This window comes from Emydura macquarii, unplaced genomic scaffold (assembly GCF_026122565.2).
Source record: "Emydura macquarii macquarii isolate MOO-44397 ecotype Brisbane River unplaced genomic scaffold, CSIRO-AGI_Emac_v2 contig_2448, whole genome shotgun sequence".
NCBI lineage: Eukaryota > Metazoa > Chordata > Testudines > Chelidae > Emydura > Emydura macquarii.
Genome location: NW_027132585.1, coordinates 2,775,384 through 2,790,103, shown reverse-complemented (window position 1 = coordinate 2,790,103; position 14,720 = coordinate 2,775,384). Strand labels below are relative to the sequence as shown.

The 14,720-nt window shown below is 37.6% G+C and overlaps 1 protein-coding gene across 1 annotated transcript; it reads right to left on the bottom strand.

The window, feature by feature from the left end:
• Positions 1-674: 674 nt before the first annotated feature.
• On the bottom strand, positions 675-7,557 carry CCKAR (cholecystokinin A receptor). Its single transcript, XM_067562541.1, has 5 exons — positions 7,437-7,557; positions 6,364-6,615; positions 3,851-4,112; positions 1,848-1,975; positions 675-1,201 (listed from the first exon to the last, which is right to left on the bottom strand). The coding sequence occupies exons 1-5, from the start codon at positions 7,555-7,557 to the stop codon at positions 675-677; spliced, it is 1,290 nt and encodes a 429-aa protein (XP_067418642.1).
• Between the last annotated feature and the right edge of the window lie 7,163 nt (positions 7,558-14,720).

The following is a 14,720-nucleotide window of genomic DNA, read 5'->3' as shown; positions in this document are numbered from 1 at the left end:
AAGACAGTGAAATAAACCTATTTTAAAAGTGTCTTGGACCCATTGCTTTGAATCAATAGCCCTTCCTTTTCTCCAGTAATATCCTTTTTTTAAAAAAACCTGACCATTAAACCAAGACTTTCAATGGTGATAGCTCAGCTAAAATAGGGACGACAGAGTTCTATGAAAATAGCCAATAGATTTTGATTTCATGGAATTGGTATTTAACCATAAAATATAAAAATAGACATTTGTAATAAGGACTGATAAGGAATCCAGTCCGTTAGTGTCTTGGAAATGTCATGAGATACTCTGAACTATATCTAAAAACTGCAATTTTGCATCAAAAGGGTGAGCCAAACAGCCAAAGGAAAGGACACCCTCAAGTTACAGAATATTTTTACCAATATTTGCAAACGCACCATGTAGTAGGGCTTTTTTCAAAGTCCCTTACCTCCACAGAGGTAATACCTCCCATCTCTTTTTAGAAATGGAGGTGACACAAAGCACAGTCCCTAGTAGTGTCCATCTCCCACACAATTCCCTCTGTTTCCTACCCGCTGACTGATTAATAGTGGTGTTTTCATGTCTTCAGAACTAAATCATGTTACAAATCAAACCCCTGTCTCCTTAACAGGACGATAAGGGTTGGAATTTCTCTTGGCCATGTGTAGGCTCTCCTTTTCCATAGCAGTTCATGGGGGAGCAGACACATTCATGTGCGTGTAAGAGTACCTGGAGAGAGAGGCCCCTGTGGTCTTCCCATCCTCCTCGTCTCCAGTCTCTCCTTTTACTACTGGAGGCTTTTGCTTGGGGCAGCAGGTGAAAGTGGCCAGAAAGCCCATGCGGAAGCGCTTATTCATGAAGCAGTAGATGATGGGGTTCACGCAGGCAGAAGTGTAGGAGAGCAAATGAATAAAGGAGATAGGAGCTCCTGAGAGAAGCTGGTCTGCTGACATAGTGTCAAATGCACGCCACGCATTTACGCTGAAGATAGGAGTCCAGCAAAGGAAAAACAAAATCACAATCACCATCAGCATGCGGATGACAAGCTTCTTGGCCATCAAGTTGGCAGTTGAGGTGCTGCTTCTCACCCTGTCTATTTTGGTGCTGCTGGTGGCCGAAAGCTGTTGCAGTGACATTTTTCTTTTCTTTTTGGTTTTCTGCAGGTAGCATCCATCTCCATCCTCGTATTTGTTGCTACTAGTGCTGGCTTTCCTTTCTGTACATACAAATCAGCAGCACTCATATAAATATGTAACACAATATTTCTGAACAGTGATTCAAAATATAAACAAAGTAATGGAGTCTAAATTTTGAAGGAAACAAAATCCTTCATGGATGCTGAGCAGCTAGTGATAAAAACTGTCATTCAAATTCTAAAGTGAATTTATTGTCATTTTTGTGACAATTTGGTGTTCCCGTTCCATAAACATCTAGATGCCTCTACTACTATGAAAATTGGTGGAAATGGAACATTAAGATTGAATGCTCAAATATTTGCTGGAAGTAATTTTTGAATTATATTTTTCTAGATTAAATTTATCCTTTCATGTTGCTTAACGGCAAAAATCATCTAATCTGTGACCAGAAACAATATCCACGTGGTTTATATAACTAACAAATTGGGAATTACAAATGCCCACTGTGAACACTTTGCAAATAATCTGCAGATGAAGGAGTGTTCACTGAAGAAATTTGCCAATAATTTTGATTAACGAATACAGCCAACAGTTTTGCAATCTGTTCATAGATGTTTTGCAAACAAAAAAGAGGTGGCTTTTATAGAATAAATTATTGACTCAGCTCCACTATTCACATCTTCAAAGCTAAAGTTAAAACAAAAACAAATGCAAGCATGCTGTTACCTCGTGAAGATTTTCTCTGGCTGACATCAAACTTTATTCCTCTGTATAGTTCCACAGAGATTAAGCCATATGCAATCATCATTACAATCCCAGGTATAAGAAAGAGTATGAGCAATAGGAAAATGTACCTGAGGAAGCCGCAAAAGAGACTGAGATTAGGGAATAGCAGAAATACAGTGAAGCAGCTGTATATTTTTGTTTGTTGTCTAAAGATCTGAGTAAAATGTTTTTAGGGCTGATGACAGGTACTATATTGATAGCCCTGAAAGTTGGAATCCTCTTTTTCTCCACAGAAATAGTACAGTGTGAACTACAGCAGATCTAGCATCTCCATGCTGTCCACCCAATCTGTCTCAGCCTCAGAGGGATTTAGGGCTAAAAAGATGCTTCAATCTCTTTGCCCACTCAATACCTGGCCTCTGCTGAGACCAGATTTGTACCTGTGGTGGTGGTATTTTTTATGATATAGAAACTTGTTCAGTGGGAATTCAGCTGAGCAGCTAAGTGAAATATTATCCATTAACTTTCAAGAGACATTTGGGCCCTGGTTCATCATGTTTGCTGGGTCCCCAGCCTCTCCCATATCACTTTATTTACAGCTATTACAGAGTTTATTCCCCCCCATCCTGAAGCTTGGGATCCTGGTACTATTGTTTCCCCTTTCCTCCTCCTCATCAGCCCAGTTTATTACATCCATGGAGTGGGATTGTGTCCCCCCCCCTCCAGGAGTGTGCACGCCAGAGACAGGCATTGGGAGGAGGATGCATTTTATTTCCCTCCAGCCCTATATAGATCCTGAAGGAAAGATGGTACAGCTTGGGCTAAACTCCTTCCATAGGAGAGCTTCCACTTTAAGGGAAATCCTTTAATATCTGATTACACATTGCATATGTATTAATATCCTACATAACAAAACATAAATAGTTTCTCTAATAGCACCAAAGCCAAGGAAATTATTTTGCTTTAAGCTATTTTGTGAACTAATCAATCATATATTTTTGAGCCTAAACATTTTCTGCTTGGAGTAACCTTGCTGCAAATTTACTGAATTGCTCTGGATTTACACTGGTGTAACTGAGAGCAGAATTTGATCTTTTAACTTTTTTCTTCATACATCCTCATTATGGCAAGTACCTTAAACTACTGAAAATACTAACATCAAATGGATAGTTATATGGATGCAACATATTTAGGTGGTTCAAACTATAGAGTTGTTCTGGCTCCCATTAAAGACAGTAGAAAATGTCCTATATCTTCCCCGCATCAACTAAAGTGCTTGGTTACAGAAAAGGCAATATTAGGGAAGTATTAAAGGGAAAAAAATGAGCTTGCAGCCTTGCTTTAATGCATTGGTGAAGCGTCTTGATTTTGTCCCTCTGTTGTATCTGTGCCATTTATTCACTCTCCTTGGGTTTGGACATTTATTAGCACTGACCTTGCCTCATAGCCCCCTCTGTGCTAATCTCTCTACATCACTATGTTGGTTCTGTTCTCAGGTAAATTTGCTACTTCTCCAATTTTCATGTCATCATATTTGTTCACAATTGAAATTGCATCAGACAAATGCAGATAAAGAAGTGAATCCATCCTGGAAGTGGCACTGGGATCTGTGTGGCCTTTTAAAAGATTAATTGTTAAAAATAAACAAATTCTCTGGACACACTAAAAAATAAAAGACTGAGCAATACTAGCAAGAAACATCAATGCTAGAAGTCTGAGAGATGCCTTCATTTCAGTGGCAGTAGCAGCTTCATAGACTACGGTTTCAGAATCACTGGCATATAACATATATCACCCATATGTGAAGCAAAAGTGATAAATGTATTTTTTTTAAAAAATCAGCAATTAAAAATAGAAATTCTTGTGACTCTTTAAACAAGCATACTAGAATCATAAACAGTCACTAATGGTTAATAATTGACTTTCAACAGGCTTAATGCTACCATGTAATCCTATTTTCTGCCAGATAATTATATATTATTTAACAGTCATTTATATCTTACCAGGTCTGCTGAATGATGTCGCTTGGCCAAAGGAGGCGACACATGTTAGCTGTGGTGTTGTTATATTTTGTAAAAGGCACCAATTTGCTGTAAATTGGGTATGGTGACATGATGGTAAAGGAGAGACACCAAGTAGCAGCAATCACTTTCAAGGCATGAGATTTTGTCTGCCATACTCTGGATTGCAAAGGTTTGCAAATAGCACTGTATCTCTCGAAAGATATGGCTACCAGGTTGAATGTAGATACACTTACTGAGACACCTAAACACGTAAAACAAAGAAATGTGTTCTAGTTCTTGCTGAGTTTCCAAGTTCATATGCAAAACAATGAAAATACATCATTACTAACAATATTTTCACAATTCACTGATTAAGTTAATGGCAGTGGACCTGATTCCCTATTGTGATGCTCCAGATTTATGCATGTGTAGCTACTGAAATGTATGAAAAAATAATTGACATCTTTTGACTTAGTTCCATCAAAGCAGGAAGCTATGTTATCCATCAAACAAAGTACTTTGGCCATGATTCACCTCTGTATTACTCCAGTTTTTACACCAGTATAACTTCATGGAAACATAACCAGGCACTTTAAAATCAATGGGGTTACACTGGTGTGAATGTGGAGTAACAAAGCAGTGAATCAGGTATAAATTTAGTTGTAATTAAAAAAACGCGAATATCTTGACTGATAACCTAACTTCCTGTTTTGATAAAATTAAGTAAAAGTACAATTACATATCCATGTATTTTAGTGCTGTCACACTGGCATAAAATTGGGTAATGCAGTAGGAATCAGACCCATTTTTTATAAAATGTTAATTAATTTCTCCTCCTCACTATGTACAAAACTTCAAACTTTCAATGCAATGTGCTATTTTATTTCACTGTGGACCTCTGGTGTGTTTACTGTATGAGTAGAAGTATTCCTTATCCTTAAACTTATATCACACAATAATTTTCTGTTATGAAATTACCTTTTCTTGGGTACATATTTTGGGTAAAAAATATAAAATATGAAAAATTTTATATCAAAGTTTCCTTTGCAAAAAACATTTGTAGCTTAGTGATTCATATTCACAACCTTTTACATCTAAAAATGACAGCTGAAGTGGATGGGTGATATTATTATTGTTAAGTATCTGTTTACCATTACAGTTCCTCTGTTAACCCAGATCACTTATGGGACAATTCACCTTCTGATTTTTAAAATAAAATTAATTTTGTAATTGTAAAACTTCATATTAGAATATATTCCCTTTGAATATATCCATGTTATTGTTAACACTTAAATTTAAATATGAAAAAAATACAATGCTTCAGTAATTTTCATGACGTTTATGTCAGCAATTCATTACATGTTAACTATGACCTTTAGTTTTATTGATTATATCTAAGGAAAGATGTTGACTTCCCATTCCCACACTTTAGAAATGTGTTTTCACATTACATCATCGTTTTCAAGGGCACAGGTTAAACAGAAATTCTGAGGTTCTTGTAATTTAACTGCTAAGTCTCATTTTGAGGTAACATAAACTTTTCAGAAGTTCCTCTCTTTTAAAATTAAATCTAAAATGTCAAAACAGTATCACATATACAGATAATTCATAAACCAGACTGTAGTTCATGGATCCACCTCTATAACGGGAGGCAGATGATGCCAAATCATATAGAAAGTGGTGGTGATTTTTAAAATCTGACTCCGTAAAAATAGTATCATTAGGCTCCATATTTATTGTCTCTCAGTGACTCCTGGTTATATCTGATCAGTTAACAAATACAAGGATATTTGTTCCAACTGACAGCCCTGCAAATTCCACGTGGGATTGCAAAATCAGAATGTTGGGGTTTTTTTCTTCTCATTTATCACCAGTTAAAGAATTCTCTGGGCCAGATTCTGCCCCTGGTTACCTTTGTATAATCCTATTGTATTTGCCCTGTAATTAGAACAATAATGATTCTGTTGGTGATATGCCAGAAGGAACAGCTCCTCTCCAGGGCTTCACCATGCAAGGTATGAGCCTGATCCAGCAGAACGCTTAAGAATGTGCTTAACTTAAGTGCATGTTTAAATGTTTTGTTGGATGAAACTAGAGAACTCAGCACCTTGCAGGATTGAACCTCCAGAGCTGTGCAGAGCTGTGACTCTGCCGCTGTTACAAGAGTACTAACTTTCATCATCACGGTGATCAGATATTATTCTGCGCACAGGGAGAATTTTTGCTGATTGGAGGGGATGACACTTTTATAGCAATTTAAGTCAAATTTTATTTAAAGAAAAAAGGTTTTATAGAAATGCTTTTCTTCCATCTCATGTGACTGCCTGGGCCACTTTTGTTCCTTAGTGCTGATCTTTCCAATAAAGTGTTAATGCCCAATCAGTCCTGCTTAGTGCGGGGTGGGGGGAGGGGGGTTGACAGTGCGCTGCACTTTAAAGGATCTGGCCCTTGTTTAGTATCTCACAAATTTAAAGGGTTATTCTTTAGGGTAGGTATAAAATTCAGAGACTTACCCATGAAGTAGGTGGCAGTTTTACAAACAGCACTACCAAATATAAAATCTTTCAGTAGGTTGGGAATAAGTGTGAAAGGCATGCAGAAAAGGCAAAGCATTAGATCGCTGACAGCCAGTGACAGCAAAAATATATTAGTGACGGTCCTCATCCTTTTGTTTCTTATCAACACCGTAATCACCAGAGTGTTCCCCAAGACACTGAGCAAAAATATCAGCGAATATAGCAGAATCCGAACTGTCTGATGTAAATCTGAAAATTGCCACAATGAAGAATCAGATATTAAATATGTAAATCATAAAATTAATTAACTTTTATCACACTGTTTCAGACTTCAAGCAAAAGGTGAAGACTGCTCATCATTCAAGTCAGTAGACTGGATTCTTATATCACATATGCAATTCTACGGAAGTCATGTCATTACACCAATGGAAAACTAATGGAAGTTAGAAATCCTAGGTCTGATTCTGACCTACCTGAACTGTTCTTTGAAACAATAAGAAACATTATCAGTAGTGCTTAATTTGTAATGAAAGAGGTGCTGGGGCTCCAGCAATTAGATGCCGGGGCTCAAGCAATTTTTTTTTTTTTTAAATTTTCATAACTGGTGGGGCAAACCCAGAGGTGCCAGGGCTATGAATTGCCAAGCCTTCATGTGCTGAGGTTCAGCCCTGGCACAAATTAAGCACTGATTATGACAATCTATAGTATTTTAATACATGAGCACAGTATTATAATTTCATGTAAATTGCTTCCACGTACTGTATTAGATCAGATAACTCCATTGTTATAGAATTATTTGAGAACAATATAAAAGTGTTTCATTAAGCAATTACTAGTACTGTTTACATTCCATTCTAACTAAATACTACTCTCTAGATGTATTTATAATTTGGAACGGTAGGACATATTAAGTTTGTGCTTGTCTGTTTCTTATCCTAACTTACCAACAAATGGCTATTTTCACAGTGCCTCACCTACAAACCTTTGTATACCTGTTTTTCTTAAATATCCATAAGTTTGCTTTTGGCTGGAACTGGTGCTGTCTGAAAAATCTATTTTCCTGCACCTACCTTTAGCAGGATGAGGTGATTGATCCACACAGAAAAATGTATCATTTTCTAAGACAATATCACACAGGAAAGCAGAAATATTGGTTCCATTCTCAAGTAGGCTATCTTCAACTATTTCCATTCTTCAGTCTCCACAGGTTAGCTTCTATATGGGGAAAGGTGGATTTCCAACTATCTGCCCATTCTTTCTATGAGCAAAAATATTCCTGAATGAAATCTGCAGTGGAAAGATTTGACAAAGGCGGTTTTCCAAGTAAGTCTTTTGTCAGCTGTCTAAAAGGAATATCCAGTACAAGGAATTCTGTTCAGAATGAAAAAGATTTATTCCAGTAGCATATAAAGCAGTTTAGATGCACGAAAGAAAAGCATGAACACACACGTCTCCTCCTGTACCTACAAGATCCGCCCACTTCTATTACTGGGTTAGTGTTGGGGTTATAAACATAACTGATAGGCATTACAAAATTAACCCCTTGCAAGATTGTTTCAGCACACACATCTACCATACCTCTGTATGTGAACCTATTATTGCCTTAGACAATAAATCATGGGCAATAAATGATATAACAAATCACTCTCCCAGCTAACAACATCTAATGAGGTAATAGAAAATACCTGAACAAAAGGATGCAGAAAAGAAGAAACATAGTCAGTTAGAGCTTTGTATGTCTACGTTTTTATTTCTTTTTCTTTTAAATTTGGAAAAAATGCAAAGTAACATCTCTAGGTACAACTGGAAGACTGGCTTAGTAACAGATGGAGTAATTTATCACTCATGTTTCTGTAAAATGGGAATAAAGATACTTATCTTCCTTTGTAAGGCATTTTGGGTTCCTCATGTGGAAAGCACTATATGTGTCTGATTCAAAACCCATTGAAGTCAATGGGAGTCTTTCCATCAACTTCAATGGGCTTTGGATCAGGCCCTATAAAAGTGAAATATGAATATTATTCACCAATATAAGAAGAATGCTGTGGGCTTATAGAAAAGCTTCACAAATTTCCATTGTGCTTGCGTTATCTGTAAACAGAATACAATATAGCAACAATGAATAAACAACATCTACATCTGATAAGGCTTTTCTCCAAATATGCACAAACATTGTCTTCACTCCAATATTTCCACAAAGTGTGTAAACCCAAAGCTGCGTGTAAGGCAAGGAGAAATTAACAACCATAATTCATTACAAGAAATTACTGCATAATAATGGAATAAATTCATCCCTGCTGTTACTCCATTGAAGCCAATTTAAAAAAAAAAAAAAAAAGCAGAGCAATAACACGATTATCTCTTTTTTAAACCTAATATAACAAGATTGGAGGGCCTGGATTTATTTAACAGTTCCTCCAACCTCTGATGTATAGCCACATTATCTGGACTATTTATGTGGGGGAATATATTGCAACATGGCAGATAAATTCTAAATTGCTCTCATTCCTTAAAAAGGTTTATTATGATCCTTCTCAATTTGTTGCACAGACTCTTGTAAATTTTCTAATCTGAGGTAAAACAGAGCCAAATTGTTCATCAATGTATACGATGTATTTAATGTAATCCAATCAGAATGAAATAAACAAAATTCAGCAGACAACACTCCTTTCCTCTTTCCAGGAATATGTCATATATGATAGAAAAAGGCTGCTAGGTTTTTATCTTTGACATCATAGAAATATATGTTCTGGGATTTTTTTTTAATTTAGAAGTTTTACAAGAGAAAAAGTATTAAAAATACAAGTTAAAACTTGTTTCAATTTTTACAGCCAGATTAGTTTGAGCATTAGGTACATCAATCTTTGAATAACTCATTTTGATTCCTAGCTTTCCAGTTCACCTTTAAATTCTTCTTTTACATAATAAATCACAGAGATGTTACTAACTAACCATTACATGAATTTGCAGATAGATTGTTTGTTATTTAAATGCAGAAGTGAATTTTGGGTTATTTCAGTATTCACTGAACACTTTCACTGTCAATTTCAGCTGGACCAAGTGGGAACTACCATTAGAGCTGATTCCAAGCTCCTGAGTATTTAAAAGGACAGCCAGTAGATGTGCTGATTCATTGCACAGGATGCACATGACAAACAAAAAACAAAACTTTTTGGAAAAGATCATTGCACTTGTTTTTTTGGTTTTTGTTTCTTTTCCTGATGGGTGATAGCATTGGAAAGACAGTGAGATGAAGCAGGAAATATGCTGAGCTGCCAAACATTACTATTAATCACTTTGCTTGCTTTAGGAAATTACTTTGCTGTAAGTGATCTGAGAGTCATCAGACCAAAATAAAACAGCATTTTACAGCTTTCCTCTAAGTCTTACTACAGTGTTCTTTTGCACTCCTGCAGTCAAGCTTCTGATCCTGCACTCCTTATTTGTATTCCACTCACTTCAATGAGAGCTCCTTTGGTTTTAGGCTCCTTTCTGCTGTGAGAAAGTAGTATACAGAAATGGGTGCTTAGGATCTGCAGATTCATATATTTAATAGATTTAGGGGTCAGAAGGGACCGTTATGATAATTTAGTCTGACCTCATGTGTAACACAGGCCATGGAATTTTTATCAAGTAATTCCTGCATGACATCCAATAACTAGTGCTGGAATTAGAGCTTTTCTTTTAGAAAGATTTCAGATTGTTGCTCTGGCTGGTCAAGATGAGTCATCCTTGATGAAGGAGGGGGCCTCCTCCATTCTGCACATTTTACACCATGCCCCCCTCTCCATAGCCCTCCCCACCCTGCGGGAGCAGGACCACTGTCGGGGCTGGAGCTGTGGCTGGGGCCGCAGTCGGGGCCAGGAGCTGAGGCTGGGGCTGGAACCGTGGCCAGTCCATGAGCCAGAGTCTGAGGCCGGGGCTGTAGCTGTGCACAGATCTGGGGCCAGGGCCCAAGCATAATTTTTTTGTGCCCAGTACAAACTTGCAACACAGGTCCCTTCCCACACACTTATCACAATCCCTCATCCCATACATACAATCTCATGAGCCATGAAAAAAAATTTTTCCTCATGGTAATGGGGGTTGCAGCTTGGGCCAGGTGCCCCAGGGCCTCTGGGCCCCAGTAAAGTGTACCCTTCCCCCCTGCCCCATGTGGGGGCCCTGCCCAGGGCTGGGAGTGGAGCCATGGCTTGGGGTAGGACAGGAGCAGAGCTGGGGCCAGAATGGGGCTGAGTGGCACTCCCTCCCCACCCCCTGTGGAAGCTGACCCAAGCCCTGCCATACCACCCTAATTGTTCCTCCATGCTCCCTGGGGGGGGGAGGGGGCGTGCCCCATAGTTTGTGGAACTCTGTTCTACCAGAACCTATTTTCCTGCTTGGCAAAGACTTGTAGTAGTGGAATGATTCACTGTGTTTTCAGTTCCAGTTGCATTGATTAGCTGGTGTTAGCAATATATCATTCGTTGCTTTTTATTGTGTATATATTGCTACTTGGGGTTGGATTTTCTCTCAGATTCTTTTCTCCTGCAGCTTTGATATTGCTTATATCTTAGTACTTGTTTCTGGATTAGTAGCTAGTGTCCTGATGTGTGTCTCATGGCCTTGTCATGAATGTAGCATGAAAAGGTAGGCGGACCATGTTGTAATGAATACAAAGGCAACTTTTATTGAGACTGCTGGACATAGTCTGAGTGCCTGTAATGTTCTGGCTCCCAGATTTACCAATATCGCCTGTGCTGAGCAGTGTCCTCACATGAGGTCGCCATAAGTTCTGAGCTAAAATAAAAGCTATGGAATAGAGTAGGTAGCCATGGGGAGAGACATTTCTTCCTCTTCTCTCTCAGTGAGAAGCCTGTGTGGGGATGTGAGTGGAGCTTCAGAGATACCCTTCCTCTTAGTCAATGAGAGAGATGGTCTGTTGATAGCTTTAGGGCAGGAGGGAAGAGAATAGGTTGGGGACCATTTCAGACCGCTTCAGAAAATGAAGTGCTGCCAGGCAGATGATGTTGGGGTCAGTGTAATCCTTCAGTGGCCAGGAAATCACAAGAGACAGGGCAAATATTCAGGCTTCTCAAGGAAGAATAGGCAAAAAAATTGATGCTATCATAGAGATTTTTTTCCAGGTAATTTTGAAGGATGAATTATGTGTATTTACTACTTACAGTTAGGTAAGAATTTTTAGCTTTGATATCTGTGGAACTAACTGACAGAATAGATGATTTAGAACTTATAAAGAACTCTTACCTCCCCATTTTGAAAAAAACTAGGGTTTAATATGGAATGCTGCAAGGTTTAAGCATTTTACATACCACTGAAAATATTTGTTGCTAAGATTTAATATCTGATGGTCTGTAATGCAAAGCCAAAAACTATGCTCTGTTTGGTCAGTTTTGAATATCTGCCCTTTCAAGTTGTTCCGCTTTTTATTGTATGCATAACTGACTAGATTCATGGTAGACCACTACCTATCATGCTCATCAATATTGTCTCCTTGTTTCCTTGTGCTTCCCTGTCGGTCAGTTGGTATCCACATGCTGTGTCTCTTCTCTTTTACTTAGATTGTAAGCTCTTTGAAGTAGGGACTGTCATTTTGTTCTGTGTACAGCACCTAGCACAATGGGGCTCTGATCTATGACCCTCCTAAGTGCTACCACAATACAACTAAATAATAATAAAAGTTATATAGTCTGTGTATCAAAATTCATAAGTATCTTTTTAAATGCTCCAAACTCTTACTATAAAATAGCAGACCTGAGGCACAGTCCAGCACCCACTGAAGTCAACAGGAATCTTTCCATTGACTTCATTAGGTGTTGTATCTCTGTTCTTATTAACAACATCAATAATAATAATAATTAATAAAGAGGTTTCTTCTTGGCCTTAACTGCCTAAGAATTTAGACACCATATTATGGCTTTTCAGATATTTTAAAGAATCTATGAATAAGCAGAATGTGCTGTTAAAACAGATAATATATCATTAACCTTAATCCCTTTTCTCTCCAGATGATGGCACTTCACTGCTACTGTAAAACACAGGAAACACCAGTTTAATAGTTTATTAATTATTAATTTAATAGTTAAATTAATTATTTAATTAATTTAATTTAATTAATTTAATAATTGCTACAATTTATCATTTCATACCAGATCAGTATTCTAGACCACAAACTAAAGAGAATTATTCTTGTCTAATAAAAAGTCACATCTGTTTATGCTTACCTAATTTTTTTTCATTAATTCACTCATCTGAAATCAGGAATCCCATTCCTTGTATAAATTTACATAGCAAATCCTCTTGCAGAGTAATAAATCTGAAGAACCAATTCCTTCTTTAAATGTAAAAATATAAGTTTGGCTTTAGGTTTTTTGTTATACCAAATAAAATAAGAGAGCTTATTTAGAGGAAATTTATATGCCAATACAGGTCTGGGCCGAAATCTGATTCCACTTATGTGCCAATTTCACACAGGCATAACTGCACTGACATATATATACTAATCTGAGATTTAAATCAGGCCCATGGATTTGTAAAATGCATGAAATTCTGGAGAACAAAAAGATTTTGAAAACTGCATTGATTTCAATGAGAGTTAGATGCCTACATATCTTTGAGGATTTTTACTCAAAATAAGAATCTAACTAAGACCATTATGAAGAAAGAAAAACTTAGGTTCTGACAATGTCACCTATGCCCATCCCATTGATTAAATGGCTCATTCTACATTAAGTGACCCAGCCCATAATTTGGGAGAAAATGGGCTCACCCGGTATAACACCAAGCAGAATTCTGAAGTATGAAGCGGATGATCCACCAAGCATGAAACATGTCTGCTCCTTATAAACAACAGAAGTGACCACAAATGTCATTTGATTTGCTAAAATGTTTGTGAAAATGTTTATGTTTAAGTGACAGTTGTCAGTCATTGGTGATCCCTCAAATGTCAAGACTGATCTCTTCCATGGGTTTTATTTTATATGGGTCTTTTGGTGACTGAGGAGTCTGATCCTTGAGCTGCAAACTCTTTGGCAGACGTTGCAGGTGGTATTGGGAGGCAGAGTTGGGCCATGATTGCTGCATGACAGTTGTTTGTCCTTTCTTTTATGGTGTTTTTCTGAGACCAGGGTGAGGTGATTTTCCTCAAAAGTGGTTGTTGCTTCTCTGACAAGTCTTTTCAAGTTAGCCCTGTCTTGGGCTATTGTTTCCCAGTGTGTGATGTTGATGCCACATCTCTTGTTGTTTGTCTTGAGGGTGTCTCTAAAGCGTTTCTTTTGGCCTCCCCATTTCCTTTCTCCTTTGGTGAGCTGGGTATACGGCAATTGTTTAGGTAGGCATGCATCAGGCACTGATACTGGTCAGTAAGAAGAATTGATAACAATAATACTTAGCCTTTCCGTAGTGCTTTTTATAAGTAGATCTCAAAGCACTTTACAAAAGAGATCACTATCATTATGAATATCCATTTACAGGTGGGGAAACTGAGGCACAGAGCAGTAACGTGATCTGCCCAAGATCACTCAATATGCCCATGGTGAAGCTGGGAAAAGAACCAGGTCACCTGAGTCCCAGTCTGTGTTCTGTTCACTTGGGAAGGCCACGCTGCTCTGAAGAGAAACAGAGAAAGCTTAACACTAGATCAATTGGGCATTAATTTTTCTGCAGAATTAGAAATTTTATTCTAATTTTGTGATGTGAGTCTGAAGCATCAGAGAAATATTAATTTGCATAAAAGATAGCTAATTCCTTTAAAATTCTACTGTTTTCATTAGCTAGACTACTAGCTGAATTCCTAAATATAAGTGTAAACCTAGGTTGAGGAGAACCAGCTGTGAAGTAGCTAGAAAAATATTGACTCTGTTAGAAGAATTTACAGAAGTGCAAATGTTTAATCTATATCAGTATTTATTAAAAGATTTAATTTGAGTATTAAGCTTAAACTTTCATCTGGGTGGCAGAGTTATGAGTTTTTGTAAGTTGTCCACATAAGACATTGAACATTCTAATTGTCTTTATTTTTGGAGATTCTCTTACGTGTTAGCCCAAAAGCAAGAGTCTGTCCCCTAACATAACTACTTCAATTTCTCCTGGCACAGTGGGTTCCATATCAAACTTGTGATGTCATCTAAAAAAGTTAGCCATGAGACCTCCAGAAATGCAATGAACCCTTGTCATGTAGAGTATGAGCAGAAAAATGCCAATTTTTTCTTTTGAGGCCTTGAGGTATTTAAGACATGTCTAAGCTTAAACACATGAATAGTACTGTGAGGCCCATGCTCAAGTCCCTCTCTTGGGTCCCAGTCAGCTTTCAATGTCAGTTTAAAGCCTTGGGCCCAGATCCTCAAAGGTATTTA